The sequence below is a fragment of the Gracilinanus agilis genome, chromosome 3 (assembly GCF_016433145.1).
Source record: "Gracilinanus agilis isolate LMUSP501 chromosome 3, AgileGrace, whole genome shotgun sequence".
In the NCBI taxonomy this organism is placed as follows: domain Eukaryota; kingdom Metazoa; phylum Chordata; class Mammalia; order Didelphimorphia; family Didelphidae; genus Gracilinanus; species Gracilinanus agilis.
Window position 1 is genome coordinate 11,815,057 of NC_058132.1, and position 27,090 is coordinate 11,842,146.

Genomic DNA, 27,090 nt, shown 5'->3' on the forward strand with positions numbered 1-27,090 from the left:
ACTTTTGTCATGAAACACATGTTGAGTGGGGGACAAGCTGCACAAACTTTAAAAGCTATGCTGGTTATACCAGGGGCTATCCATACCTTTGTAACAGAGTCTACAGGACCATGAATGCCAAAGTGACCATTCTTATGAACAGATAAGCATATTTGGTGATAAAAACTTCTAAGCAGTAGGAGTATTCCCCATACCCCACTGTCCTGTTTTGCTTTAAAATTTTTTTTCCATTTTTCCACTTCCTGTTCAAGATAAGAGAGAGATAAATTTGAGTCATTAAAATAAATTCAGGTCCTTCTAAGGCAGCCAACTTTACTGCAGTATCTGCCTGGTGGTTCTCTCTAGAGACAGGGTCAGTTCCACCTGTAGGGGCAGAGGAATGAATTACAGGTAGTTGGAGAGCAGAAACCCTTCATTAGTGGTCTCTGCATCTGTGATACACTTTCCAGCAGGGGTTTCTGTTAGCAAGATTATGGGGTTATAAGAGGGATAAATGCTTTCAAAATTAGTTGCGACTATACTAGAATCATCTTCAAAGGAAATTGTCTTTTCCTTAAAGTTCTCAATGTCTTGTGGAGAGAAATTATGTATGATGGCCAATGTTCACCAAGCTCTTCCACTTATTATATGTGGAACCAACCCCTAGAGGGAATAGGCCTCCATTTGAATTGTCTATGATAACTGCTGCTTGACTCATGGACTGGGTTTCAATGCAGTGGGTTGTAGTGTGAGTTTTTTTGGTTGTAGTGGGGCTGGCAGGGGAAGGAAGGAGTGGGTGAGCAGAGGAGGAGGGATCAGTCTGGGGATGGGGAGGCAGAATGAAAGGATTGGGGTGGGGTGGAGGCAATGCAGAGAGAAGTGGGGTGGGACTGGGGGCGGGGGAGATCGAGGTTGGGGATTGGGAGGAGGAGAGGAATGAGGGAGGACTGATCAGGGGTGGGGAGGAGAGAAAAGAGGGGAAGGAGAGGAGGAATGAGGACTCAGTGGGGGTAGGGCCAGGGAGGAGAGGAGGAGATATAGTAGGATGGGTAGGACCAAGAGGAGGAGTCATAATGAGGTAGGTGGGGTTGGTCAGGGGAAGGAGGGTAAGGAAAAGGATGGCCAAGAGAACAAGGATAGGGATGGTTTGGGTAGGGATAGGGAAGATCAGTGGGGACTGGGTGGCAAGGAGGAGGAAACTCTGGGTTAAGGGTAGTGGGATTGTGAGTCATATGGTAAGTGAGGGGAGAGAGGTAGATGGGGAGGAAAGGAGGTGGGAAGAGTTGGGGATGAGGGATGTCCCATGGGGGAGAGACCAAAGTGTTGAAGTCCTGGTTTGAGTCAATAGGAGGAGAAAATTTCTCACAGCCCAGTTGGGATAAAAAGGTGTTTCTTGTTAGATTTAATCAAGGGTTCAGGAGGAGGAACTGAAGGAGTTAAGCCTGAATGGTCTGGTTCCAAGGAAAGAATAAGTTCCTCACTGGAGGGCATGGTTAATTTATCAATATGATATGTCCACAAGAGCCAGTATTTATAATCTGTGACGTCTTTACAATCTTTGGAATCTTTATTTTTAAGGGCTAACTTTAAATCTTTTAAGATCTTGAAGTGAAAAGAACTATACTTTGGCCAAGTATAGGACTTGTCTGTCTAGGCTTTGCAAGTTTTTTTAGCTTCCATTTTTGTCATTCAATCCTCCTTAGAAAGATTAGGATCACGCCAACAATTTAAAAGTTCATGCAGGGTTGAATCTGGAGGAATTTTCCCTGATTTCCCTTGATTTATTGCAGTATTTCCCATAGTGTCTAGTGTGTCTGTCTTAATCTGCCTATTTAAGCTTAGTATAAATATTGCTGAATGGTCAATTTACACACAAAATGGTTCCTAAAACATAAAAAGTGGAGACAAAAATTTCTTCAATGTTACTATGGAAGGCAACGAGAGTGGAGGTAAATAAGAAGCTAATGTAAGGTACTAAGTAATTGTTGCATGGCAAGAGTACCAGTAATAAATACATATTTATTATAACTATTGTTGTTGTTGTTAATAATAAGTCAGCAATCATAAGCTACAAGTATAGATTATTGAGAATAATTATTAACTGCTAATAATAATTATTAGTGATTAATAATAGTTATTAATAATAAATGATTATTGTTATTTATAATAATATTAATATTATTGTTTTCTGGAATTTTATTTTTAGTATTGCATTGAATTAATTTGTTTTAATTTTGGTTTGTTAATTTTATAAATTTGGCTTTAATTTAATTCAATATTAATATTTAATTATTAATAATTATTTTATTTAAATGTATTCAATTTAATGTTATTATTTTAGATTTTTATTGGTAGTAGTAGTATTATAAATTGGCTGCCATTTTTACTTCTCGCCTGTTGGTGGTGCTGCACCTGTGTGTAGAGTGTAGGACACTCTCTAAGGGTGGGGTTTCCTAAAGATTAGGGAGAGACAAAAAGAAGAAGAAAATGGTGTGATTATAAATAAGCCCTAGTAGGTGTGGTCAGTCTTTAAGGAATATTTGGGGAAGAGGGAACTTCCTTGTAAAAATTCCTTCCTTTCCCCTCCCCCAGAGGTAAATCCAGGGGTCATGTGTTTCCAAGGTTGGGGTGCTGGGCCTTAGGGGCACTTGGCAGGGTTTTCCTAACTGCCAGTGGCTCGCCCAACCAGAGTCTGAGGCTAGATTTTGACCTCAGGACCTCGCATCCCTAGGTATGGCTCCCAGGCCACTGAGCTAGCCAGCTACCCCTAGGTGGGATCAGGGTTTAGAGGGCAGCACAGGAGTCCTTCATGGTAGCCAACAGCTCAGTCTGCTCCCTACCCCCTGCACAGCCAGGGAGCCCCCCCCCCTCACCCCCAGGTTACTTTACCGTCCATTTGGACAGGCTGCTTCCTGCGCTGTGATGTACTGAGCAGTGGGAGCCCATGGCAGCATCCCAAGGGGTTGGCACTGGGGAAGGTGCAGGGAGTCGGGGGGGGGGGTGCTGGGAAGGACGAGGTGTTCCTGCTGGGTCCCAGAGCTGCCCGGCATTCACATGGATTTTTGGTGTGGCTCACACTAGGGCCATCTGTGCAAACCTCAAAGCTTGGGCTCCAACATCCCTCTGATCTAGACTAAAAAGGGGGTGGGGAGAGAACCACGTGGGGGAGAGTTCTTACTGATCCAAGTGCTGGGCTCAGAAACGGAGGCAGCAGCTTATCTGTCACAGGAAAGCAGAAGGAGCAAGCAGGCACAGCTTTGCAAAAGTCACCCTATTCTATACTCAAAAGAAAGTTAAGAATTCTTTTTCCAATTGTGATTGCCATTCTGTTCGGTTAAAATTAATATTGTCAAGTTCTTATTTTCTATAAAGTTTATTAATAATCACTTGGAATAGAAAAAGCAGATGAGCATAGATTTAAAGTCTTTGTTACTCTAAGTCTGACCACATGTAGCTCATCCTGCAGGATTCTCCATCCATCTCACCTACCTGCAAAGGGAAGTAGAGCCAGGTGGGCTCCACCCACACCATTTTGTCTACCTTCATGGACTTGGTGCTGGCATGTAAAAAATGGGATGAACCGGGTTAGCCATCCAGGATTTCATTCCCTCTACACTCTTAATTATCATCATTTTCTTCTTCAAATTTTGGCTGTTTGGCCACACTTTCCTAGATTTCACTTAGAAGCTGTTTCAACAAAAACCTTTCCATGGAAGCTTGTGTTAAAGGCATTTTCTTAGTCTCTCCCTTTGTCTCCTTCAGAGACTCCAGAGCAGGTTTCTGAGTAGATCAGAACTGACAGGAGTCAGTGAGGCAGAGCTGAAGCTTCCATTACCAGGGAGACCAGTCCTGAGGGAAGGAAGTAGCCACCCTCTGACAGGAAGTTAGGGGTGACAGTTGGTCAGAAGGAGATAAAGGAAGCAGCGGCTGACAATTTGGGGTGTGCTGTGTCTGTATGTCTCATGTGTCTCTGTGTGTTCATCACTTTAAAGGACCACAGAAAAGGAACAAATAGAGAAGTGCCCGTGTCAAGCAGGAGTGGCTCTGTCAGGACCAGGAGCCATGGAGGGGCTTTGTTCTCCCATGGAGGAGAGAATGGACCCCCACCTTCCTCACCCCTTTTCCCCAGACTGGGAGAGGGGGAAGAAGTCACAGAATGGGTGCTGGGGGATGGGGTGCAGTCATTGGATGGGGGTTGGGCTGGTCTGGCACTTCCCTAAAGATTTAAGGGGAGAAGCAGCCAACATGAGCCTGGTTGGAGTGGGGGGGGGGGATGCCCATACCCACAGGTATGGAAGGAGCTCTGATCTATGGTACAGAACAAATGCCATTGTGTTTCCCCCAAATCTCACCTGATGCCCATCTCTGAGTCCAGCATCTCCTGCCCCCGCCATTACCCAGGAACCTCTCCTCCTACAGTCTCCTGCATTCCACCATGTGTACCCAAAGCAGTTTCTGAAAGGGATGAAGCCAAAGAGAGCAGCAAAGGGGGTGGGGAGGCTTCTTCCTGTCCAGTCCAAGGTTCTTTCCAAGCCTGAGGCTCCCTGTCCCCTCTGGTGGGGAGAGTCTCCTCTTATGCCAGGACAAGGGCCCTGGGAGCTCCTCTGAGCCCTCCCCCTCTCTAATTCCCCACAGGTGTACAAAGAGGAAGCCTCCCCACCTTGGGATTCCCACCCGCTGAAGGATAACAGTCTGGCTCAAGCAGAGACCCTGGAGCCAGAGAGAATGGCCTCTGGGACCCAGAGACCCCCATCCCATGTGAGTTAAGTCCATCTCCAGCCCTGGCCAAGCTACCCGAAGGTGGAATCTAGCAGAACTAAGACCTCTGTCTTTCCCAAGCCTCCAGGAGTGCCATCACTACTTGCTGTCAATGTGACCTCAAAAGTCACTCACAATCCCCAACTGTGTTCTGGGGGTTTTCCAGGGCCTCTGTAACCCCTGCCTAGATGAGGCAGACCAGGTTCCAGACAGGCTCAAGTGCAGTCATTTATTCATCCACCCTCCAGTGTGACACTCTTTATCAGAGAGGGAACTGTGTGTGCCCCAGCATTACAGGGATGTGGGTTTATTTTGTATCCTGCAACTTTGCTAAAATTGTTAATATTTCCACTAACATTTTAGTTGATTTTCTAGGATTCTTTAAGCATACCATCATATCATCTGCAAAAAGTGGATGGTTTCATTTCCTCATTGCCTACCTTAATTTCTTTTTCTTCTCTAATTACTACTGCTGGTGTTTCTAGCAAAATATTAAATAATAGAGATGATAATGTGCATCCTTACTTCCCTTGTGATCTTATTGGGAAAGCCTCAAACTTGTCCCCATTGCAGATGATACTTCCTGATGGTTTTAAGTATATATTGATTATTATTTTGAGGAAGGCCCCAGCTATTGCTGTACTTCCTAGTATTTTCAGTAGGAATGGGTGTTGTATTTTGTCAAAGACTTTTTCTGCATCTCTTGAGATAATCATGTAATTGCTGTTGGTTTTGTTCTTGAGATGGTCAATTATGTGGATGGTTTCCCTAATATTAAACCATCCTTGCATTCCTGGTATAAATCCCATCTGGCCATAGTGAATAATCCTTGTGATGACTTACTGTAGTTTCTTTGCTAATATTTTATATGAAGTTTTTGCATCTATGTTCATGAAGGACTTTGGTCTATAGTTTTTTTTCTCTGTTTCTGGCTTTGGTGTGCCTGGCTTTGGAATCAGTACCCTATTTGTGTCATTAAAAGAATTTGGTGAGACTCCTTCTTTGCTCATTTTGTCAAATAATTTGTATAGTATTGGGGTTAGTTGTTCTTTAAATGTTTGATAGAATTCACTTATGAATCTAACTGGCCCTGAGGATTTTTTCCTGGGGAGTTCCTTGACAGCTTGTTCAATTTCTTTTTCTGAGATGGGATTATTTAAATATTCTTTTTCCTTTTGTTAATCTAGGCAATTTATATTTTTGTAAATATTCACCCATTTCACTTAGATTGTCATATTTATTGCCACATAGTTGGGCAAAATAATTATTAATAATTACCTGAAATTCTTCTTCATCAGAGGTGAAATCACCCTTGTGGGGAAAATTCTATTAGGACAGTGATGGGCAAACCTTTCCCTGTGGGCCAGATCCAGGCCATAGTTTTCCCATAACTACCTTAAACAATTCCCTAATCACTACATCTGGATGTGGGGATGTAGTGATTAGGGAATACTTTGCCCATCACTGGATTAGGAGAAACACTAATAAGAGAATCAACATCAGCAAGCCAAAAAGAAACAGATTTATTTAGAGAGGCCTGGTCTCACAGTAAAACCAGAGTCTTTTGAAGACCAAGACCAAAGATCCAGAGCTTGAGGAGATGTCCTTTTTTTATGCACAGAAATCTGATTTCACAGTGTCAGATGAAAAACAGTTAAAATTAAAAGAGAATGAATATAAATCTTCCACATGGGCAGGTCTTAATTAATGACCAAGTGCTGAATAAGTTGGGAAGTGCAGTATAAAGATTAAAGATTGAATTTAGTGGTTGGTTTCCTTCTTTATATTCAAGTCAATCACCCATTCTGAATTTATCTTGGTGTAGGGTGTGAGATGTTGATCTAAACCTCCTCTATCCCATATTATTTTCCAATTTTCCCAGCAGTTTTTGTCAAATAGTGGATTTTTGTCCCCAAAGTTGGGCTCTTTGTGTTTATTGTAGACTGTCTTGCTGATGTCACTTACCCAAGTCTATTCCACTGATTCTCCCTTCTGTCTCTTAGCTAGTACCATATTGTTTTGATGAACACTCCTTTATAGTATAGTTTAAGATCTGATATTTCTAGGCCACCTTCCTTCATGTTTTTTTTTTTCATCATTTCCCTTGATATTCTCGATCTTTTGTTCTTCCGAATGAACTTTGTTATACTTTTGTCTAATTTAGTAAAAAAGTTTCTTGTTAGTTTGATAGGTATGGCTCTAAATAAGTAAATTAATTTGGGTAGAATGGTAATTTTTATTATGTTAGCAATCCAGGAGGGGGAGGGGATGAAATTCTCTCTGCACAGATAAGAGGGAAATAGAAGAGCTAGAGAGAGAGCAAACCAATATTTGCTAGGATCATTGACAGTGATCCAATTAGGGGGGTAATCCCCTGTGGCATACAAGTTTACATTCTAAATACATGTGTTCAGTCCCCTAAAGTTCAGTCAGTTATACCCCAAAGTTACTGCTAGGTCTTTTAATGCTGTGGAGGTTTTCTTTAGGCACCTGCATGATACCTTCTTCAAACAATTCATCTTCTAGATTCCAAGAGTTATTCAGCTCTCTTTCCTGAGATGTTTATTTCTCAAAAGATTTTTTTAGTTTTATGGCAATTATATAATCCCTATGGTAATTATACAATCTCCCCTGAGATCCCCCCTGTTGACCAACATTCTGATCAACTTGGGATACATGGTTGAGTTAAGGGGTATAGTCAATCAGTTTCAATAGAATCTGCTCTCTTCATATGTGAGCAATAAATCCAAGAGTCCTTTTCTCCAATTTTTATAGCTGTTAGAGTGGTTAACTGTACTTGAAATGGACTTTCCCAGGAAGACTGAGTTGCTCCAGTTGGTCAGCTGATCTACTATGACTAGACACAATTTATAATGTTCAGGTTTTGGCATTGTAATAAAATCTATTTTCAGGTGTTCAGAAGGTGTGTAAGCCAAGGAGAGCCCACCAAATTCTTTGCTTCAAAAGGCATGTTGACAATATGCTTGGCAGGTGGGGCAGGCTATAGACACTTTAGAGGCTATAATGGTTATTCCAAGGGCTATGCATACTCTTTAAAGAGAGTTTAGAATGCCTTGGGTGCCAAAGTGACCATTTTTATGCACAGATTGGCATATTTGGTGATAAAACTTCTAAGGAGCAGGGGATTTCCTTCACTATAGGAAAGTGATAAATCTGATTCATTATTTGTTAAAGTTGAAATTAATTCAGGTCATTCTATGGCCCCCAGCTTTGCAGTGGTACCTGCTCGATCATTTCCCCTAGAGATAAGGTTAGTTCTACCTCTGTGAGCAGAGCAATAAACTACAGCTAGGGCTTTGGGTAGCGGGAGAGCAGAAAGAACATTAATAATTTCTGCATTGGCTATAATTTTTTCAGCTGAGATTAAAAATCCTCTCTGAAGCCATAACATACACACTGCATGACAAATTCCAAATGTATACCTAGAGTTGTGTAAATTGTTGCCCTTTTCTCCCTGGCAATTATACAGGCATATTTTAAGGCTTTAAGTTCTGCACCTTGAACACATATTTCAGGACAATGGAGCTGACCATACAGTAGTAAATTCTGTGACTACTGCAGCTCCAGGTAACATATAGCATCCCTCATGAAAGAAGAACCATCAGTGAATAAGACTAGATCTGGGTTGTCTAAAGGAGTGTCCAGGAGATTATCTCAAGGGTTTTCAGCCATGGACACTAAAGATTCATAGCTATGTAATGGTTCTCTGGAAACTGGCAAGTCAGGAAGCAAGGTGGCAGGGTTAAGAGTTATACAATGTTTTAAAGTGATATTTTCATTGCTTAATAAGGTTACCCTGTATCTTGTGAGTCTTCAATCCAAAAATGGCTGTGTTCTATGCCTGAGTAACAATGCTTCTACTTGATGTGGGCACATAATTGTTAATGGGCATCCCAATACCAAGCCAGCTGCATTAGTTAGTAATAAAGGCATGGAAGCTATGCCTTTAAGGCATGGTGGTGTTCCCAAAATTACTGGGTCTAGTTGGGCTGACTAATAAGCAACTGGATGCTGAACTGGTCCCAAAGTATGGATTAAAACACCTGAAGCCACCTCTTTTTGTTCATGTATGTAGAAAGTGAATGGTTTATTATAATCTAGGATAACCAGAGCAAGTACAAACAAGATAGTCTGTTTTAAATCTGACAAAGTTGACAGGTGTTCTGGTTCTAATCTAAGTGGTTCAGTAACTTAATCTTTTGTTAGTATTATAAGTGGTTTAGTGATTACCCAATAGCAATGGATCCATTGTGTACAAAACCCTGTTGCTCCCAAGATTGCTCTTAACTATTTCTTAGAAGTTGGAGTAGAGCTTAATTTTTGAATATCTTCATTGTGCTTAGGAGAAATAGACCAGGAATCAGCATTTAAAATAAACCCAAAATATTCCACTTTGGGGAGATACCATTGAACTTTTGCCTTTGAGAACTTGTGGCCTCTCTTATATAATTCTAATAGGAGATGTTTGCTATCTTCTTGACATGCTGTTGCATTTGGTGAAGCCAAGAGCAAGTCATCCATATATTTAATTAAGGGACTATATTAATTTCAATATTATCTGCATCTTGGGCCAAAATTTGTACTAACAGGGTAGGGCTTTCCACATACCCTTGTGGCAATACTGTGTATTGGTTCCGAGTCAGGAGAGTGTAAGGGCTAGGCAATGGGGGTTAAGTGACTTGCCCAGGGTCACACAGCTGAGAAGTGTCTGAGGCCATATTTGAACCTCGGATCTCCCATATCTAGGCCTCTCTCAATCCACTGAGCTACCCAGCTTCCCCCATAGCCTTTAAATCTTGAATGTATCTATATGCAACTTTTCCATCTGGGGCTAATTTTGGCTTTTTAACAGGTAAAAGAGGTGCATTATATTCACATTTGCATGAAATTATCATTTCTTGATTAATTAATGAATTTATTATTGGGGTAATTCGCTCAATTGCCTCTTTTGATAGGGTGTACTGAGGGATGGAATGAGGTGGCCCACTTTTCAATGAGTCTGTCCATAAATTGGGAGGGAGTTTCATCATTTTTTTCTTTTAAGTTTTCAAATTTCTTCCATGTGCCTGGTCTGTCAGAACAAGTCCTTTATGTTCATAATAATTCCTTTCTAGACTGGCATAGTATTATGTAATCCTGTTCATTATTGGGGTTCCATTTTGGGTCATCACGTGGCCAATTAATTGCTTTCCTTCTTTGGGCCTGATTAATGAGAGAGATCATCTTTTCTCCCTCTCTGTAAAGAAAGCTTGTAGTAGATTTTCAACATCCATTCATCTGGGGTCATATGTGCAAAAGATACCCTCTACTTCTTTTATTGCCACCATTGGTTCTTTTTCAAAAGATGAACTGTCTTGTTTGAATCTTTCAATATCCTGGGGGGGGGGGGGTGAATGGTGACTAGTGCCTAAGGGAAACTATATCCCCATTCTTATTAAAGGTGGGTTCTAATATCAAGGGGTATTGGGTATCAACCATTTTATTTTATATTCCTGTCTGTAGGTTGATGTTTCATTTTCAGTGGGGTAGGTAAGAGGAGGGAGAGGAATAGGTAAGCTGAGAGGGAGGTATTATGGGCAGGGAGGGACAGAGGGATAAGAGGTATGGGCAGGCAGAGGAGGGGCACAGGGATATCTAGGTAGAGGGAAGGATTCTGAGCAAGGAGGGGCAGATGGATAAGAGGTAGGGACAGGGGAGGGATGGCTGGGGTAGGAAGGTCAGAGGGAGGAATAGGTTTGGCAGAGGGGAAAGGGGCCAGGGCATGGGCAGGAGGGACAGAGGAATAATAGGTAGGGACAGGGTGGGGGAGTGCTGGGGCAAGAGGAGTAGGTGGTTTGGGGTATGAAAGGGGCTTCAAGAAGGGCAATAGGGGCAGAGGGAGGGGTGGGGTAAGGGTTAAATCGGTGGGGGGAGGGGCTAGGGCAGAGGCAGGGGTGGGCAGATGGTTGAGTTGAGTAGAACGAACAAGATTGTGTAGGGTAGGGTGAGACAGAGATTGAATTGGCTCCAATAAGCAGGAAATGTGGAGATATTTTTTTCTGGAGGATTTTTAATTTTCTTCCGATGTTTCTTATAGAATTTTTTATCTTACACAAAGTATTCTCCATACTTTCATTTTGACTTCTGAGTATAAACAAACAGTTTTCCTGTTTTCTCTCAAGGTAGAATATGTAGAGTATCAAACTTATTTAACCAGCTACATACACATATTTTGAAATGTCTTCTGAACATATTAGCTATTTTAAACTGAGAAAAGACATGTTTCCAACTCAGGTTATGTTGGTACAATCCATGTTTACTGGTATTAATTTACTCATTAGATTCATTGTAATCTTTTTAACCAGTAGATGGAGTTTTTGTCTAGGGGTTAACATAAGAGTGTGGTCTTTTCAAGGATTTTTATGCAAGCCCTTAAACAACCAGCCTCAGGCAATAAAGGATTAACAAAGGACTCTAAGTAATTTTGAAAAACAAAAATTTGTACTTACCTTTTCAGTTGAAAATTACAGAAACAGAAAAAAGGCTGACTTGAGATAATAAAGGAAATTTAAAGAAAAGTGAGGGAAATTTGAGGGTCCTTGTCACAATCTTCATGGCCTCCAGAAATATAAAGTTTAAATTTAGTGGTTGGACTTAAATTATATGAAATAACATGGTTGCAAGTCAGAAGTTTATTTTCAAAATAGAGGGGAACCAAAGTAATGAAATGTGAGAGATGTTAGAAAAAATACCTATACTAGTCCTCAGCTAGGAGGGCTGATAGTGAGTAACTATGAGGTCTCCTCCAAGATAACAGCTAGTCACTTAGGAATCTAGGAAAGTAGTCAGGCCTTTTCACTCACCCAATGAAGTAGTCCAGGAGTCAGAATGTAAGTTGAAGCCATGATCCAAGCCTCAGGGTCCACTGAAGTTCTCTTGAAGATTATCTCCATAAGACACTCTCAACCAGACTCCACTTCACCGGCCTGCCTCCAGCCCAAGGATTCCATGGCTTTTGTGGTTGTTTCTTGTCCTGCTCCTTTTCACAGGGGCCAATCACAGCCTCAAAATTGTCCAGCACTGCCCAGGGGCAGTGTCCTGTAGGTTTGACTTCTCAACTCTAAAGGTGTTAACTCTCCTCCTAGGATTCACGTTTCTGAATGTCTGAACTCCCAAAAGAATTCAAAAGGCTCTGACTGTTTGAGCTAGAAAAAAGGGTGGAGCTCTCCAAGCATCTTACTGGCCTCCCACCCAACACCAAGCAGGGTATGAATTCACCAAATGATTCTTGAGTTCCTCCACCTAGTTTAAGTTTGTGTTGATTCAATCAAAAGGTAGACAAAGGAGTGTTAATCCTGTCCTCACAGTTTAGCTGAGGAACTAAGTAGGGATACTTAAGTTATTTTTAACCAAAGCTTTAACTCCAACTAGGCAAAGAGAAGAAAGGATTCCCTTTTCACTAGTGTAAACTCAGAATAGACAAAAAGAACCAAGAATTTCCTCTCACAATATTCCATTGGGCTCTGAATGACTAGTATCGAGAACTGGCTCTGACACTCTTCAAGGTGAAAATATTGGGATTTTAGTCTCTTGTTTGCATCAGTTTCTTCAAGTTAGTTGATGAGGATTGTATTAGATGAATTCTGCAAGCTCAGCTCTACATCTTGTGACTTTTGCTGGTTTAGGGGTCAATAACATTCAAGGATGTGGCTGTGGACTTCACCCAGGAGGAGTGGTGCCTATTGGACCCTTCTCAGAAAGAGCTATACAAGGAAGTCATGCTGGAGAATGTGCAGAATCTACTCTTTGTGGGTAAGGACCATTGCCTCTGTTAACTATGAATCTGTCATTAAGGGAATGTCTCCTTTCCATGCCAAAGGTTCAGGATTTCAAGCCTTTGTCAATGATTAAAAAAACAAAAGTGCTGATCTCTGCACAGGGTTCTCCTGCATGGTTTTACTAAAAAAAGTCTTTGAATTCTATGATAGGAAGTTTGGGATTTCCTTTTTTGCTCCTGAAATTGTCTCTCTGCTATTTTAGGTAGCTTCAGGTAAAAACTTAGTGTTACAGATTTGCATTCCTGAAGTTAATCACAGTCATGTAGTCAACCTTCTAATTTGACCTGAATTTTGTGTGCAAATTCTCTGTTCATACCAAGGCAGATTTTCCTTGAAGATGGTCATTGAAGGGACACTCTACCTGCCAAGGCAACCCCTTCCCATATGGTAACGGGGGAGGCAGTGCCAAGAAGGCAGCAAAGCAGAAGCAAAGGCTGGAACTACCCTGAGAATTTCAAATGAACCTTAAAAGAGTGCTTCTAGAATTCTAGAATTACAGAATTAACAAGGGTCAGAGTAAGATGAGGCTCATGAGGAAAACAACTTGAAACGTAGCCAGAAAGGGACTCTTTATGGGGACAAAGAGGAATTGGATGTAAAACCGGGTAAAGGGGAGTGCAGAAAATCCATCCCCCTACATACAGCTCCATATCCTGTAATTAGGCAGAAGGCAACATCAAGATGCTGGACCCTTATTAAGGCTTTATTAGTGTCTTCCACACCCACTCCTTGAAGGCACGGATACAGAGAGTAAAGGGAATGGGATGGAGGAGAAACTATTGGACTTCAACTCAAATAAGAAAAGCAGGAGTATGGATTGTGAGCAAAAATAGATCTGATTAAGGGGACAGCTGGGTAGCTCAGTGGATTGAGAGCCAGGCCTAGAGACAGGAGGTCCTAGGTTCAAATCCAGCCTCAGACACTTCCCAACTGTGTGACCCTGGGCAAGTCACTTGACCTCCATTGCCTACCCTTACCACTCTTCCACCTATAAGTCAATACACAGAAGTTAAGGGTTTAAAATTAAAAAAAATAGATATGATTAAGAGATAAGGCTAATAATTACATCTTGATAAAAAAGGTAGTTTAGATAATGAGACCATATTAGTTTTTAACATAATATATGCCTCAATTGATGTAGCCTCCAGATTTTTAAAGTAGAATTATTAATTAAATTAAAGGAGAATAAGGAGCAAATTGATAATAAAACTACTCTGGCAGGGCATCTCAACCTTCCTTTATCAGAACTCTCACCAAAAAAAAAATGAGAAAGTATATGAAATTTTAGACAAATTACATTTAATAGATACCTGGAGCAAATGGAATGAAATAGAAAAGGAACAGATTTTCTTTTCATGTGCACATGGAAAATATGCAAAACAGAATGTGCCCAGACATAAAAACTTCACAATGATATCTAAAAAAGCCAAAGTAATAACTTCAACTGTTTCAGATCATAATGCAATAAAATATTGCCAATAGGAATTAATGGAAAGAAAAGTTTATAATTAATTGGAAACTGAATAATTTAATTGGTCAAAAGGGATGGGTCAACAAAAAATGATTAAAAAAATCAATGATGTCATAAAAAGAATAACAGTGAGGAGACAACATATCAAAAGTTGAAGGATGTAACCAAAGCAATACTTGGGGTAAAATTTGTATCAACGAATACTTAATAAATTAGAGGGAAAAAATGAAAAAGAACAAATTAAAAATCCAAGAAGTGTATAATTGAAAATCTGAAAAATCAAAGGAGAAATGAATACAAATTGAAAGTAAAAGAACTTTGGAACTAATTATTAAGACTAGGAGTTTGTTTTCAAAGAAAAAAAGGGCAAATAAAATATAGAATTAATCTAACTATTATTTAAATGATTTGGCCAAATGGGAAAAGCAGTCCTACAAAATTTTCAGTTTGATGCAAATAGGATGCTGACAGATTAGCCAGGTGGAAAAAAAACAGAGAAAGAAAACTGTAGGCAAATTTCCTTAATGAATAGTGATGCAAAAATTTTTGATAGCTCACAAAATTTATTCTCTATGACCAGGTGGAATTCATACCATGGATGTAAGGCTGGTTTAATATTAGGAAAACTATCACCATAATTGACCATATCAATAAGCAATCTAACAGAAATCACACGATTACCTCAGCTGTTGAAGAAAAGATCTTTGACAATATGCAATATGCATTCCTCTTGAAAAGCCAAGAACAAAAAGCAATAAAAGGGCCATTCTTTAAAATAATAAGTAGTATGTTTAAAACCACCAGCAAGTATCATGTATTGTGGAAAAGTCCTAAAGGCATGTTAGATATTACAACCAACCTAGGACCTCCCTAGGGCTAGTGAAGCACTAGTTCACTAAAATGAAGTTTATTTTAAAAAAGGAATAAAAGGAACTGGTAGGTATGACCCTAAATCTATTCACACTAAATCCACTCAACTTTCTAAGTCTCCTGGGAAGGGAGAGGCTTTATTTTCTTCTATAGACCCTGCTTAATCCTCCTATGCTATCTAAGAACCCCCCACTCCCTACCCAATGCTATCTGACTTAAACTAACTTAATGCCAATAATTAATAGGGAAGAAAGAGAAAAAAACTCTGGGTTTGACTGCTGTACTAAGTAACTCAAAGTTATAGGTGAAAAGATTGGAAAGCTTGGAATTACCTTAGCCAATAGGAATTCTGCTAGATGGATCATTTCCAGATGAAGACTAGTCTCAGGGAAATCTGTTACCTCCAAGCAAATTGTCTACCTGGATGTCAAAGATTTTCTCCATGAAAATCCTGACTTTCCAGATAGAAGTAAATCTGCATGCTTTTACACTAACAATGCAGCAGTAGCCACTCCATGCAAGCATGTAGCTTTCCCAGTTGCAATAGGATCTAGCTGAGAATTGTAGTATGCAACTGGGAGATAATTTGGCCCTACAGTCTGGGCAAGAACAACTGAAGATATCCCCTTCCCCTCATGAACAAACAGCACAAAAGGTTATTCATAGTCTGGGATTCCAAGTGCTGGAGCAGATAGAATTGCTTCTTTAAATTTTGTAATTGGCTGCAGTTGTTCTGGCTGCAATTTGAATGGTTCAGGTTCTGCATCTCTTGTTAAATCTGTAAGTATCTTAGTCAATTCACTGTACACAGGGATCCATTGCTCTCAGAAACCTGTTGTTCCCAGTATGGCTCTTAGGTGTTTCTTAGTCTTTGGGGCACTTAGCTTCCAGATATCTGTGATACGTTTTTGGGAAGTGCTTCTAGAGCCTCCAGGCAAAACATATTCCAAATACTCAACTCTCTGTAAACACCATTGAAGTTTAACCTTAGATAACTCATGTCCCCCTTTATACAACTCACACAAAAGACATTAGTATTCCTTAAACATACTTTAGCACTGAGAGAAGCTAAAAGTAGGTTATCTACAAAATGAACAAGTTTACTGTCTTTGAATCTGATCTTTGTCTCTAGATGATTGTCTCTAGATCTTTATTTAGGATTTATGAAAATAGAGATAGACTTTCTCAGAAACCTTGAGGCAAACAACTCCAACAGTAAGAATCCTTACCAGGTGAAAGCAAATATCTTTTGTGAGTCTTCATGAATCAGTATTGAAAAGAAAATGAAACATAAGTCTACCACCATGAAATATCTAGCACTGCTTGATAATGATGAGATAATTGTAGCTGGACTTGGAACAATAGGATGGGACTTTACCACATAGTCATTAATAGCCCTCAAATCTTGGATAAATCTATGACAAGGTCTTCCATTTTTGTCCAATTTTGGCTTCTTTATTAGGAGTATGGATGTATTGAACTCTGAAATATATGGGACTATAATTCCTTGTTCTAGTAATGACTATATTATACGGGTGATACCAGGTACTACCTCCTTGCTTAAAGGATATTATGCTATGCAAGGTAGTGGACCTCCTTTGGTCTTAACTTTAACCACTTTTTGAGGCTCATCTTCAAAATTTGGAATTCTCTTTTTCAATGATTCCAATTCCCCCTTTGTAAAATTTTTATGTTACCTCAGATGCACTATCCCCTGACCTGCTGTAATGTAGGACACATCGTCTACAGGGCAAAGGGCAACAGGCTTTTCCTCTAAAGCTGCAGCTTCTAGTTCTAGCTTAGTAGGAGCTGCTTGCTGTTCTTCAGCCCTTTCAAGCTTCATTAGTCCCTGCACCTTTAAATCCTCAGCCATACCAGTTAAATTTCTCCACTGTTCACAGGTAGTCTCAATTTTATCAGTCTTCTCTTGCAGAGCCATAATGACATTCTTTAAATCAGCAATCCCAAAATTTAAATAACCAAAATCATTGTATCTCTTAATCAGATGCACCAAGATTTTAAGCATCACATATAACAGAACACATACTCTAATCCCTGATATAACATAGGAGAAACCCCCTTCTTTTACTAGTTTTGGTGTAAGGAAGCAACATTTACACTTTCATTACATCATAAAACCAGTCAAGAAAGATAACAACAAAAGCATAGGGGAAGAAGTAGTACCCTAGAAACATTTATTATATTAATGTTACAGTTATTTATAACAGCTGTTGTTTCAATGTAGCAGAGCAGCTAATAGTCAATCTATTGGTTACTTCCACTGTATTGGCTATTTAGAACAAGTAGCAGTTGTTACAATGAAGCTGGGGGAAAAAACAACAGGTGAATGGTATCTTCCAGTATCCCCCTAAGCTCAATCATGCAGTGGAAAGTTCCAAAAGACTGTTCCCTGGCCACAAAATTCTATTAAAAATGGCTACCTGTTTTATTTGTTTTTTCAAAGTACCAGCTTCTAGTCTTATTCATCAATTTAATAGGTCTTTTGCTTTCTGTTTTATTAATTTTTCCTTTATTTTTTAGGATCTCTAATTAAATTTTTATCTGGGGATTTTTAATTTGTTTGATTTCTAGTTTTTTAAGTTGCATGCCCAATTCATTGACCTCTCCCCTCCCTATTTTGTTAATATATGCACTCAAGGATATGAATTTCACCCTGAGTACTGCTTTGGCTGCATCCCATAGATTTTGGTAAGAAGTCTCATCATTCTCTTCAATGAAATTATTAATTGTTTCTGTGATTTGTCCTTCAACTGATTTTGGAGAATCATATTATTTAATTTCCAAATACTTTTTGGTTTGCCTCTCCCTGTATGCTTGCTAATAGTTATTTTTATTGTATTATGATCTGAAAAAGTAGCATTTATTATTTCTGCTTTTTTGCATTTGTTTGCTATGTTTTTATGTCCTAGCACATGGTCAGTCTTTGTGAATGTAACCATGTCCTGCTGAAAAGAAGGTGTATTCCTTTTTGTCCCATCTATTTTTCTCCACATATGTATTACTTCTAATTTTTCTATGATTTCATGCAGATCTCTTGAACCTCTTTCTTATTTTTTGGTTTGATTTATCTAGATGTGATAGAGGAAGGTTCAGGTCACCCACTAGTATAGCTCTATTATCTACTTCCTCCTTGAGCTCCACCAATTTCTCCTTTAGAAATTTGGATACTACACCAATACATGCTGATTATTGATATTTCTTCATTGTCTATACTGCCTTTTATCAGGATGTAATGGCCTTCCCTTTTTCTTTTAATCAGATCTATTTTTACATTGGCTTTGTCAGATATCATGATTTCAACTCCTGCCTTCTTTTTCTCAATTGGAGCCCAATAGATTTTGCTCTAGCCTTTTACTTTTATCCTGTGTGTGTCCATTTGCCTCATTTGTGTTTCTTGTAGACAACATATGGTTGGATTTTGGTCTTTAATCCATTCTTGTTATTTGCTTCCATTTTATGGGTGAGTTCATACCATTCATATTCAGAATTATAATTATCAGCTGTGTATTCCCCACCTTTTTGAATTCTTCTCTTAGTGCTGCCCTTTCTTCTTTCACTATTTCCTTTTAAACCAGTGTTTGCTTTTAAGCAGTCCTCTTATCCCTACCCTCAGTTTACTTCCCCTTTTCCCCCTTTCCCTTCCTGTACCCCTCTTATTATATTTTTAGGGTCTATTAACTTCCCTCTCCCCTATCTTTCCCTCCCTTTTATAACGCCCTGCCCCACTAACCACCTTGGTTTTTCCCTTCTGACTTTCCCCATAGGGTAAGATAGGATTCGATATTTCAATGGATCTACTTACTCTTCCTTCTCAGAATTGATTCCACTGAGAGTAAGGTTTATGTATTACCCATTAACACTCTCTTCCTCTCCTTTTTATATTAGTATTCGTCCCCTCCCCTTCCTATTTGCCTCTTTTTGTGGTATAGATTATCCTATTTTACTTATTCTTTTCAAGTTTCTCTTGTTGCCATCTTCTATTCCCTCCTTTTCTTTTTTTGCATATCATCATAGTTCAGTGATGGGCAAACTACGGCCTGCAGACCAGATGTGGCCCCCTGAAATGTTCTATCTGGCCATGCAACATTATTCGTAATCTGACAAATACAATGAAACCTCGAAAGAGTTGCCTTAGAAACAGACTGACAGATGAGCATTTCCTTTCCTTTGTCCCCTCTTTAAAAAGTTTTCCCATCACTATCTTAATTCTTCTAATTACTGTAATAGTTAGTATGATTTTTGAGAGTTGCCTATGCCATTTTTACATATAGGAATACAAGTAATTTGATATTATTGAAGTCCTTAAAGAAGCCAATTATAAGAATTGTTTTCTTTCCCCTCTCTTTTTTACTTACCTTTTCATGTGTCTCTTGATTTTTGTGTTTGGATATCAAATGTTCCACATAGTTTTGGTCTTTTCTTTACAAATATTTGGAAATCTTTTATTTTGTTGAATGCCCATACTTTCCCCTGGAAGTATATAGTGAGTTTTGATGGGTAGGTGATCCTTGATTGTAGACCCAATTCTCTTGCCTTTCTGAATATCATATTCCAAGCCTTGTGGTCTTTTAGTGTGGAAGCTGCCAGATCCTATATAAACCTTATTGAAGCTCCTTGATATCTGAATTGTCTCTTTCTGGCTTCTTGTAAAATTTTCTCCTTAGCTTGGAAGCTTTTGAATTTGGCAATTATATTCCTGGGGGTTGTCTTTTGAGAATTTAGTGTAGAGGGTGATTTATGGATTCTTTCAATGTCTATTTTGCCCTCTTGTTTAACACATGAGGGCAGTTTTCTTGGATAATTTCTTGTAGTATATTGTCCAAGTTCCTATTGATTTCTGGGGTTTCTGGTAGACCAATAATCCTCAAATTGTATCTTCTATACCTGTTTTCAAGGTCATTATCTCAGTGTGATATTTCATGTTTCCTTCTATTTTGTCATTCTTTTGACTTTGCTTTATTAATTCTTGCTTTCTTGCAAGATCATTGGCTTCTACTTGCCAAATTCTGTTCTTTAAAAATTGGTTTTCTACTATAATAATTTGATTTAACTTTTCAATTTTGTCTATCCTGCTTTTCATAGTTACCAGCAGGTCATTTCTGGTCTTCAATTTGCTTATTATTTCATTTGATTTCTGGACCTCAATTTCTAAGTGCGAACTTTTGTCTTTTAAACTGTTATTTTCTTTTTGATCTATTTCCCACTTTTCTTGCCAAATCTATTCCAACTTTCTCATGATCTCATATTTGAACTCTGGAAGAGCATGTGAACAATTTCCATTGTTTGGGGAAAGTTTAGATGTCTTTACTTGTTTGTCCTTCTCTGCTATCTGCTTTGTTGTCTGGATTTTTTCTCTGTAAAAATTTCCAGTTTTAGTGCCTTTTTCTTGTTCTTTCTGGTGGCTATTTCTTGGGTATTGCTTGCTATCACTATGCTGATTTTCCTTCTCAGCCAGAAGTCTGAGGGAGAAGGGCAGGTTCTCTGTGTATGGAGCTAAGGAGCAGTTTTTGATTGAGGCTACTTTTCCAGTAGCCTCCTCACAGCTTCTGTCTGCTTCCCCTCTTTGCTCTATCTCCACGCCCAAGTTCTGTGCTCTTTAGCCTCCTGAGGTCTGAGGTCTAGCTGCTTTCAGGGGTAGGTCCCTGATGCTCTTAGTCAGCTGAGAAGACCCTGGAGATTGCTGCATGCTCTCTGTAATTCTAGAGAGCCGACTCTGTCTCTGGCACCATAGGTGGTGTGGTGGAGAGTTGATCAACTCACATTTTGGTGGGAGCTTTTTCACCCCCTTATTGCTTAGAATGCTCAAATCCCATGTACTTTTGATGCTGCACCATGTTGTGGAGTCCCTTCATTCATTGGGATTTGGTTTTTTTTGTCCTTTTGAGGTGTCATGTATGGTAGGTGGTGAGGACAGTAAAGAGTCCCACAATTATTCTGCAGCCATCTTAAGCCAGAAGTCCCTGTTCCATCATTTTCCAGTCATGTCTGATTCTTTGTGATCCCATTTCTCTACGAAAATCCTGACTTTTCAGGGAGAATCTCTTAGAGCAAAACTCCTCCTTCAGCTTGATGGGAATTGTAGGCAGAGACAAAACCTCTTTCCAGCTTGGTCAAAATCCAAGAAGGAAGTAAAGTTCAGTTATTTCTAGTGGTAGACCCACAATTCCTTTCTACTCAGAATCCTTTCCCAGGGCTTCTCTCAAAATTCCTTTCCTTCAATTAATCCTAGAAAACCAGACTATCCCTAACTACATTCCTAAAATCATGTGCAATTGGGATCAGTTAGAAGCCTTCCCAGTAAGATCAGGACTGAAGCCAGGATGCATATTATCACCACTATTATTTAATATTGTACTAGAAATGTAAGCTTTAGCAATAAGAGGTTTCATTTTTTCTGAAATTGCATGTAATAACAATTTTAACATATTTTCCAAAGTTTTGAGATCCAAACTGTGTCCTTCTCTCCTCCCTCAGATGCTAAACAATTTGATCCAGGTTATACATGTATGATCATACAAACTTATTTCCATTTTGGTCATATTGTGAGAGAATATTCCTAAAAAACTAAGACCCTAAAATAAGAACAGGTACAAATAAAATAAAGGGAAGAATGGTCTGTGTTGATCTGCATTCACACCCCATTTGTTCTTTCTCTGAAGGTCCATAGCATTCTTCATCACAAGTTCTTCAGAATTTTCTTGTTCATTGTACTGCAGAGAAGAGCAAAGTCTTTCACAATTGATCATCATACAATATTGCTGTTACTATGTATAGTGTTCTTCTGTTTCTACTCACTTCACTTGTATCTCTTCATGTAAATTTTTCCAGGTTTCTCTTTTTTCTTTTTTTTAATTTTCTTTTAAAATTTTTTTCCATAGTGTGATAATGAGATTAAATCCACTTTGCTCATTCTCAGCTCTAATCATAAAAAGTGTAAAGAGCTCCATTTAATTTACAAGTTGTGAGGTCTGTGACACACATGTGCTAGAGTGAGTGATGAATCAGAATTTACTGACTGCCTCCTGGGCAGCCCTAAGAAAAGCATCTGTTGTGATTGTACATGTAAACTAAGAGGAAGGCACAGGAAGTGAGGCAAAATAAGCCCCTTTAAAAGAGAGTGACAACTTCCTGTAAGGCTCTTCTACTTTGTGACTTGGACTTTGAGGAGAGCTGGACCTGGGACACTGAGACCTGGGTAAGACTGTTCTTAAATCTTTCCCTTAGAACTACACATGGTGAGTGTAAAGACTAAATCTTCCTGGACTTCTCTAAAGAAAATGCTCTTTCAAAAAAGATTCTCTGCCTGAAGCTTCTGCTTCATTCATCTCTGGCCCTCTGGGACCCTCTGGCCCTCTGAGCCTCCTCCAAGTGAGGATTAATTAGATCTGTCTGGATTGAACTAGGAGACTGGGGCAAATTACTTAGTGTGTTAGATTACTTATCCTATACTCTCTCTCATTTTCTTTATTTTCTCTTCCTCTTTTCATTTGTAAATAAGCTTCCAAAAAAGTAATTTTGACTTGAGGTTATTCATTATTTGAGGATTATTAATTATTCAATTCCCTGGCAGCCAAACCTTTTAATATTCACCCAACCAAAACCCCTTTTTACCCATTACAATAGTTACATGATTCATGTAGTCTAGCAAGTTTGTCCTTATTCCTCCTTCATTCTTCCCTCAAATTCCAGGCGTGGTGATAGGAATGAAAGGGAAAGCAATAAGCATTTAAAAATACTTGCTCTATGTCCTCTACTAGGTAAATGAGTTCATAATTATCATTAATTTCACAAAACACCTGTGAGTTTGCTACTTTTATTGACATTAATTCATAGTTGAGCCACCTGAAATAACAGGTTAAATAACTTACCCTGGGGCATCCACTTAGTCTCTCTCAGGATGGATTAAATTTTTTTCTGGCTCTAAGTTCTGACCTCTTCACTACCAACTGCCTTTAATTTCCAGATGATGGAGTTTGTGGAATATGGCTATCCTTCCATTACAAGAGGTAAATCAAGATGGAATTTTCTGATTGCAAATATGTGATCTCTGCCCTGCTGTAAATGTCCCAAACCATTCTATAGGCCTTGTTGAATGGTCCCTTTCCATGTAATAGGTAACCTCTGGGAAGAAGATAGAGACCAGCTTGAGTTACAGATGATCAGTTATAGAACTTGGAATTTACTCAGATGGCACGAGACAAGGGCAAAAGACAGTTGAGACCCCACTATAAAAACCCAGGGACTGAGCATCTTAGGGTCTCATTTTTGAGAAGGGTTCTGGGTGGCGAAGCGTGGATCTATAGACCTGCATATCCAACACCTATACCTTATTGCCTCAAAATATCAATTGACCTATTACTGAACAAGGCTGAGAGATAAACATCAACACCTGCTATCAAGAAGAATATCACAGTCCTTTCCTTTCACTTGATCTAGACCACAGCTGGGTCTGACCAGGGTCTGGGAGAGAGAGAAGCATCTCCAGCTGGCTGCCAACTTGTGACTTATTGATTAGCCTATTCTAACTCCCATAGAGTTAGCATAGCCATCCCAACACCACTTTCCTTATCCTGAATCCCCTACCCCTTTGAGTTTATAGCATTAAACCCTTTGAAATATATCTCAAATGAAGGTTGATATCTTTCCAAGAGCAAGTGAATAATTACAGCTAAAGGGGGAAAGGGGAACTTACCTAAATCACAGTAATTCAGAGTTATCCAACTCAATACCAATACTATCCTTATTTACAAACTTTTATCCTCTAACCTAACCCCAAGCCAAGTAACCAGAGGAGCTGTGTGGAACAATATACAGCTACTCACTTGATAACTTTGGCTTGGGCACTGTTTGTGGAGTCAAGTGCTTAGCTGAGTTGAACATTCATAAGCCCTGGTGGTTATCAGCACACCTTGGTGGCCACTAAGGCAGCCATATACTCACTCAGCCCAGATCCATTTATCAACTAGGGATCTTGGACCAGCTTATCAGTCCCATATTACAGAAACACCATACCACCCTGTATAACATCCATTAAGGGGACCAAATTTTTTATTTTTCTCTCCTGGTCCCTTTATTCTTCCTTATGTCCAGGGCTTTCAATTCCAAGAGCAAATTTTATTTTCTGTTTTCAGTAAGGGAAATCACCATGACTGCTAGAGAAAAATGCCCAAAGATATCCTGTCCAGGGGAATAAGGTGAAAGCAGGTGTATAAGGGCTGTTACCCCCAAAACTTTTATCTGTTATAATAAGTGAAAGGAGGGCTAGACTTGGAAGCTGGCAGACCAACCCGGAATTATACTGTGAATTTCCTGAGAGATGCATGATAGACTCAGTATAGAGTAGGAGACATAATATATTGTAGATTGTAAAATAAGATGACTATTTAGTATGTCTGCACTGGATGCCATAATATCTTTGCATCTGTAGAGAAAAGGAAAAAAAATTTATTGTAGTTTGAAAATGGCTGCATGAGAATTAAAAAGAGTGAAGTTGTTTCTCATCTTAGCACATGAAATTTACCAAGAATGACCACATGATAATGTATCCAAAATAATGGGAATGAAATACCTAGAAAGGTACCTAAGATTGACAAAATTATAAGATGAGTCAATGAGTGATTTTAAAAAGAAAGATAAAGGGCGATGGACTAAGATGTTTCAATGCTGTGAATAAAGCATGCTTAGGCAGAGGGTTTGAGTTGTAGTCAACCTGCAAGGAAGTTGGTCAGGTCACTTCTACATTCTTTACATATGACATGAGTTGTGAAGGATGAGAGAATCTTGGTCTTGTCTGTATCACAGATCTGTTGTGAGATTTCATTGCTATTATATGGGAAAGTATTTCCAAAGTCTTCCATCTTGCAGTTAATGACCAAATGCTGTATCCAATGTCTGGTTCTGCTCATTTAAGTTTGAAAACTCTTTTTGCCCTTGGGAAGTAAAATAAAAATCAGTTTACTTACTGACATTAGAGGAAATGCCTTATATTCCCTGTGTCTATGTGTGTGTCCCCTTTTGTTTTGTGCTTATATCATTATTTTTTTTCTTCAGAGGCAGAAACTAATATCGAAGTGAAGGAGATGCCTACAAAGCTGAGCCTTTTTGTGGAAGGATCTGGCCCTCCAAGTGACATGAATAAGGGTCCCTGTGACTTCATTTTGAGAGAAAACTATGACTTTAATATCACGGTAAATAAAAATCAAAAGAGTGACTGTGAATTTGAAGAAGTTGCAGAGAAATTCAGCCAACATTCAGTCCTAAATCAGTATACGAAATTGACCTCAGCAAATGACTGTTGTCTGGATAGTGAATACACCAAATGCTTTCCTGAAAAGGTGGAATTTGATCAATTTCATGCAAAGCCTCCTGAAATGCCCATGTATCAAGATAACCTAGGGAGAATCACCTATGGCTCAAGTTTAGATCTCACAAGACATCCAAAAAGTAAGCACTTAGAGATGCTTCCTGTGAGTAATAAAGGTAGGAGACCTTTCAGTCAGAAGTCTGAGTTAGGTTCATATCAAATAATTCACTCTGGAGAGAGACCTTATCAATGTAAAGAATGTGGAAAGGCTTTCACACATAGGGGTAATCTTGTTAGACATCAGAGAATACACACTGGAGAGAAACCTTATGAATGTACACAGTGTGGGAAGGCTTTCACACAGAGTAGCTCTCTTGCTGCACATCAGAGAATCCACTCTGGAGAGAAACCTTACGAATGTACACAGTGTGGGAAGGCTTTCACACGGAGGGGTAATCTTGCTACACATCAGAGAATCCACACTGGAGAGAAACCTTATGAATGTACACAGTGTGGAAAGGCTTTCATACACAGGGTGAGTCTTGCTGCACATCAGAGAATCCACTCTGGAGAGAAACCTTATGAATGTACACAGTGCGGGAAGGCTTTCACACGAAGAGTCAATCTTGCCACACATCAGAGAATCCACACTGGAGAGAAACCTTATGAATGTACACAGTGTGCAAAGGCTTTCACACAAATTAGCTCCCTTACTACACACCAGAGAATCCACTCTGGAGAGAAACCTTATGAATGTACACAGTGCAGGAAGGCTTTCACACGGAGGGACCATCTTGCTACACATCAGAGAATCCACTCTGGAGAGAAACCTTATGAATGTACACAGTGTGGAAAGTCTTTCATACACAGGGTAAGTCTTGCTGCACATCAGAGAATCCACTCTGGAGAGAAACCTTATGAATGTACACAGTGTAGAAAGGCTTTCACACAGAGTAGCTCTCTTGCTGCACATCAGAGAATCCACTCTGGAGAGAAACCTTATGAATGTACACAGTGTGGAAAGGCTTTCACACAGAGTAGCTCTCTTGCTACACATCAGAGAATCCACTCTGGAGAAAAACCTTATGAATGTACACAGTGTGGAAAGGCTTTCACACAGAGTAGCTCTCTTGCTACACATCAGAGAATCCATTCTGGAGAAAAACCTTATGAATGTACACAGTGTGGAAAGGCTTTCATACACAGGGTGAGTCTTGCTGCACATCAGAGAATCCACTCTGGAGAGAAACCTTATGAATGTACACAGTGTGGAAAGGCTTTCATACACAGGGTGAGTCTTGCTGCACATCAGAGTATCCACTCTGGAGAGAAACCTTATGAATGTACACAGTGTGGAAAGGCTTTCACACGGAGGGGCCATCTTGCTACACATCAGAGAATCCACACTGGAGAGAAACCTTATGAATGTACACAGTGTGGAAAGGCTTTCACACAGAGTAGCTCTCTTGCTACACATCAGAGAATCCACTCTGGAGAGAAACCTTATGAATGTACACAGTGTGGAAAGGCTTTCACACACAGCATGAGTCTTACTAGGCATCAGAGAATCCACAGTGGAGAGAAACTTTATGGATATACTAACTTCGGATAGACTTTCACTTCTATCTCGACAGTTTTTTCATGTCAGAAAATCCCCACTGGAGAGAAACCTCATGAGTGATTCTGAGCTTATAGTTCCCACTCTTAGCTTATTTAATATAAGAGGATCCACACTAAAGAGAAACTTTAGGAATATGATCAATGTGGGTAAGGCCTTCAGGCAACATTCATCTCTTATTCCCAAGAGAGAATTCCTTTTGGGTAGAAATCTTATTCCTGTCATAAAGACA

General features: G+C 39.5%; 1 protein-coding gene across 1 annotated transcript; it reads left to right on the plus strand.

Annotated features, from left to right (window-relative positions):
- The first annotated feature begins 1,906 nt into the window (after nt 1-1,906).
- On the plus strand, nt 1,907-26,852 carry LOC123240741 (zinc finger protein 2 homolog). Its single transcript, XM_044668453.1, has 5 exons — nt 1,907-1,928; nt 2,884-3,044; nt 4,615-4,737; nt 12,423-12,549; nt 24,988-26,852. The coding sequence occupies exons 1-5, from the start codon at nt 1,907-1,909 to the stop codon at nt 26,850-26,852; spliced, it is 2,298 nt and encodes a 765-aa protein (XP_044524388.1).
- Nucleotides 26,853-27,090: the final 238 nt, after the last annotated feature.

Coding starts and splice junctions, on each gene's coding strand:
- LOC123240741 (XM_044668453.1), top strand. CDS start 1,907: ATGGAAGGCAACGAGAGTGGAG. Junction 1,929..2,883: donor GGAAGGCAACGAGAGTGGAG/GTAAATAAGAAG, acceptor CCATTTGGACAG/GCTGCTTCCTGCGCTGTGAT. Junction 4,738..12,422: donor CCCAGAGACCCCCATCCCAT/GTGAGTTAAGTC, acceptor TTGCTGGTTTAG/GGGTCAATAACATTCAAGGA.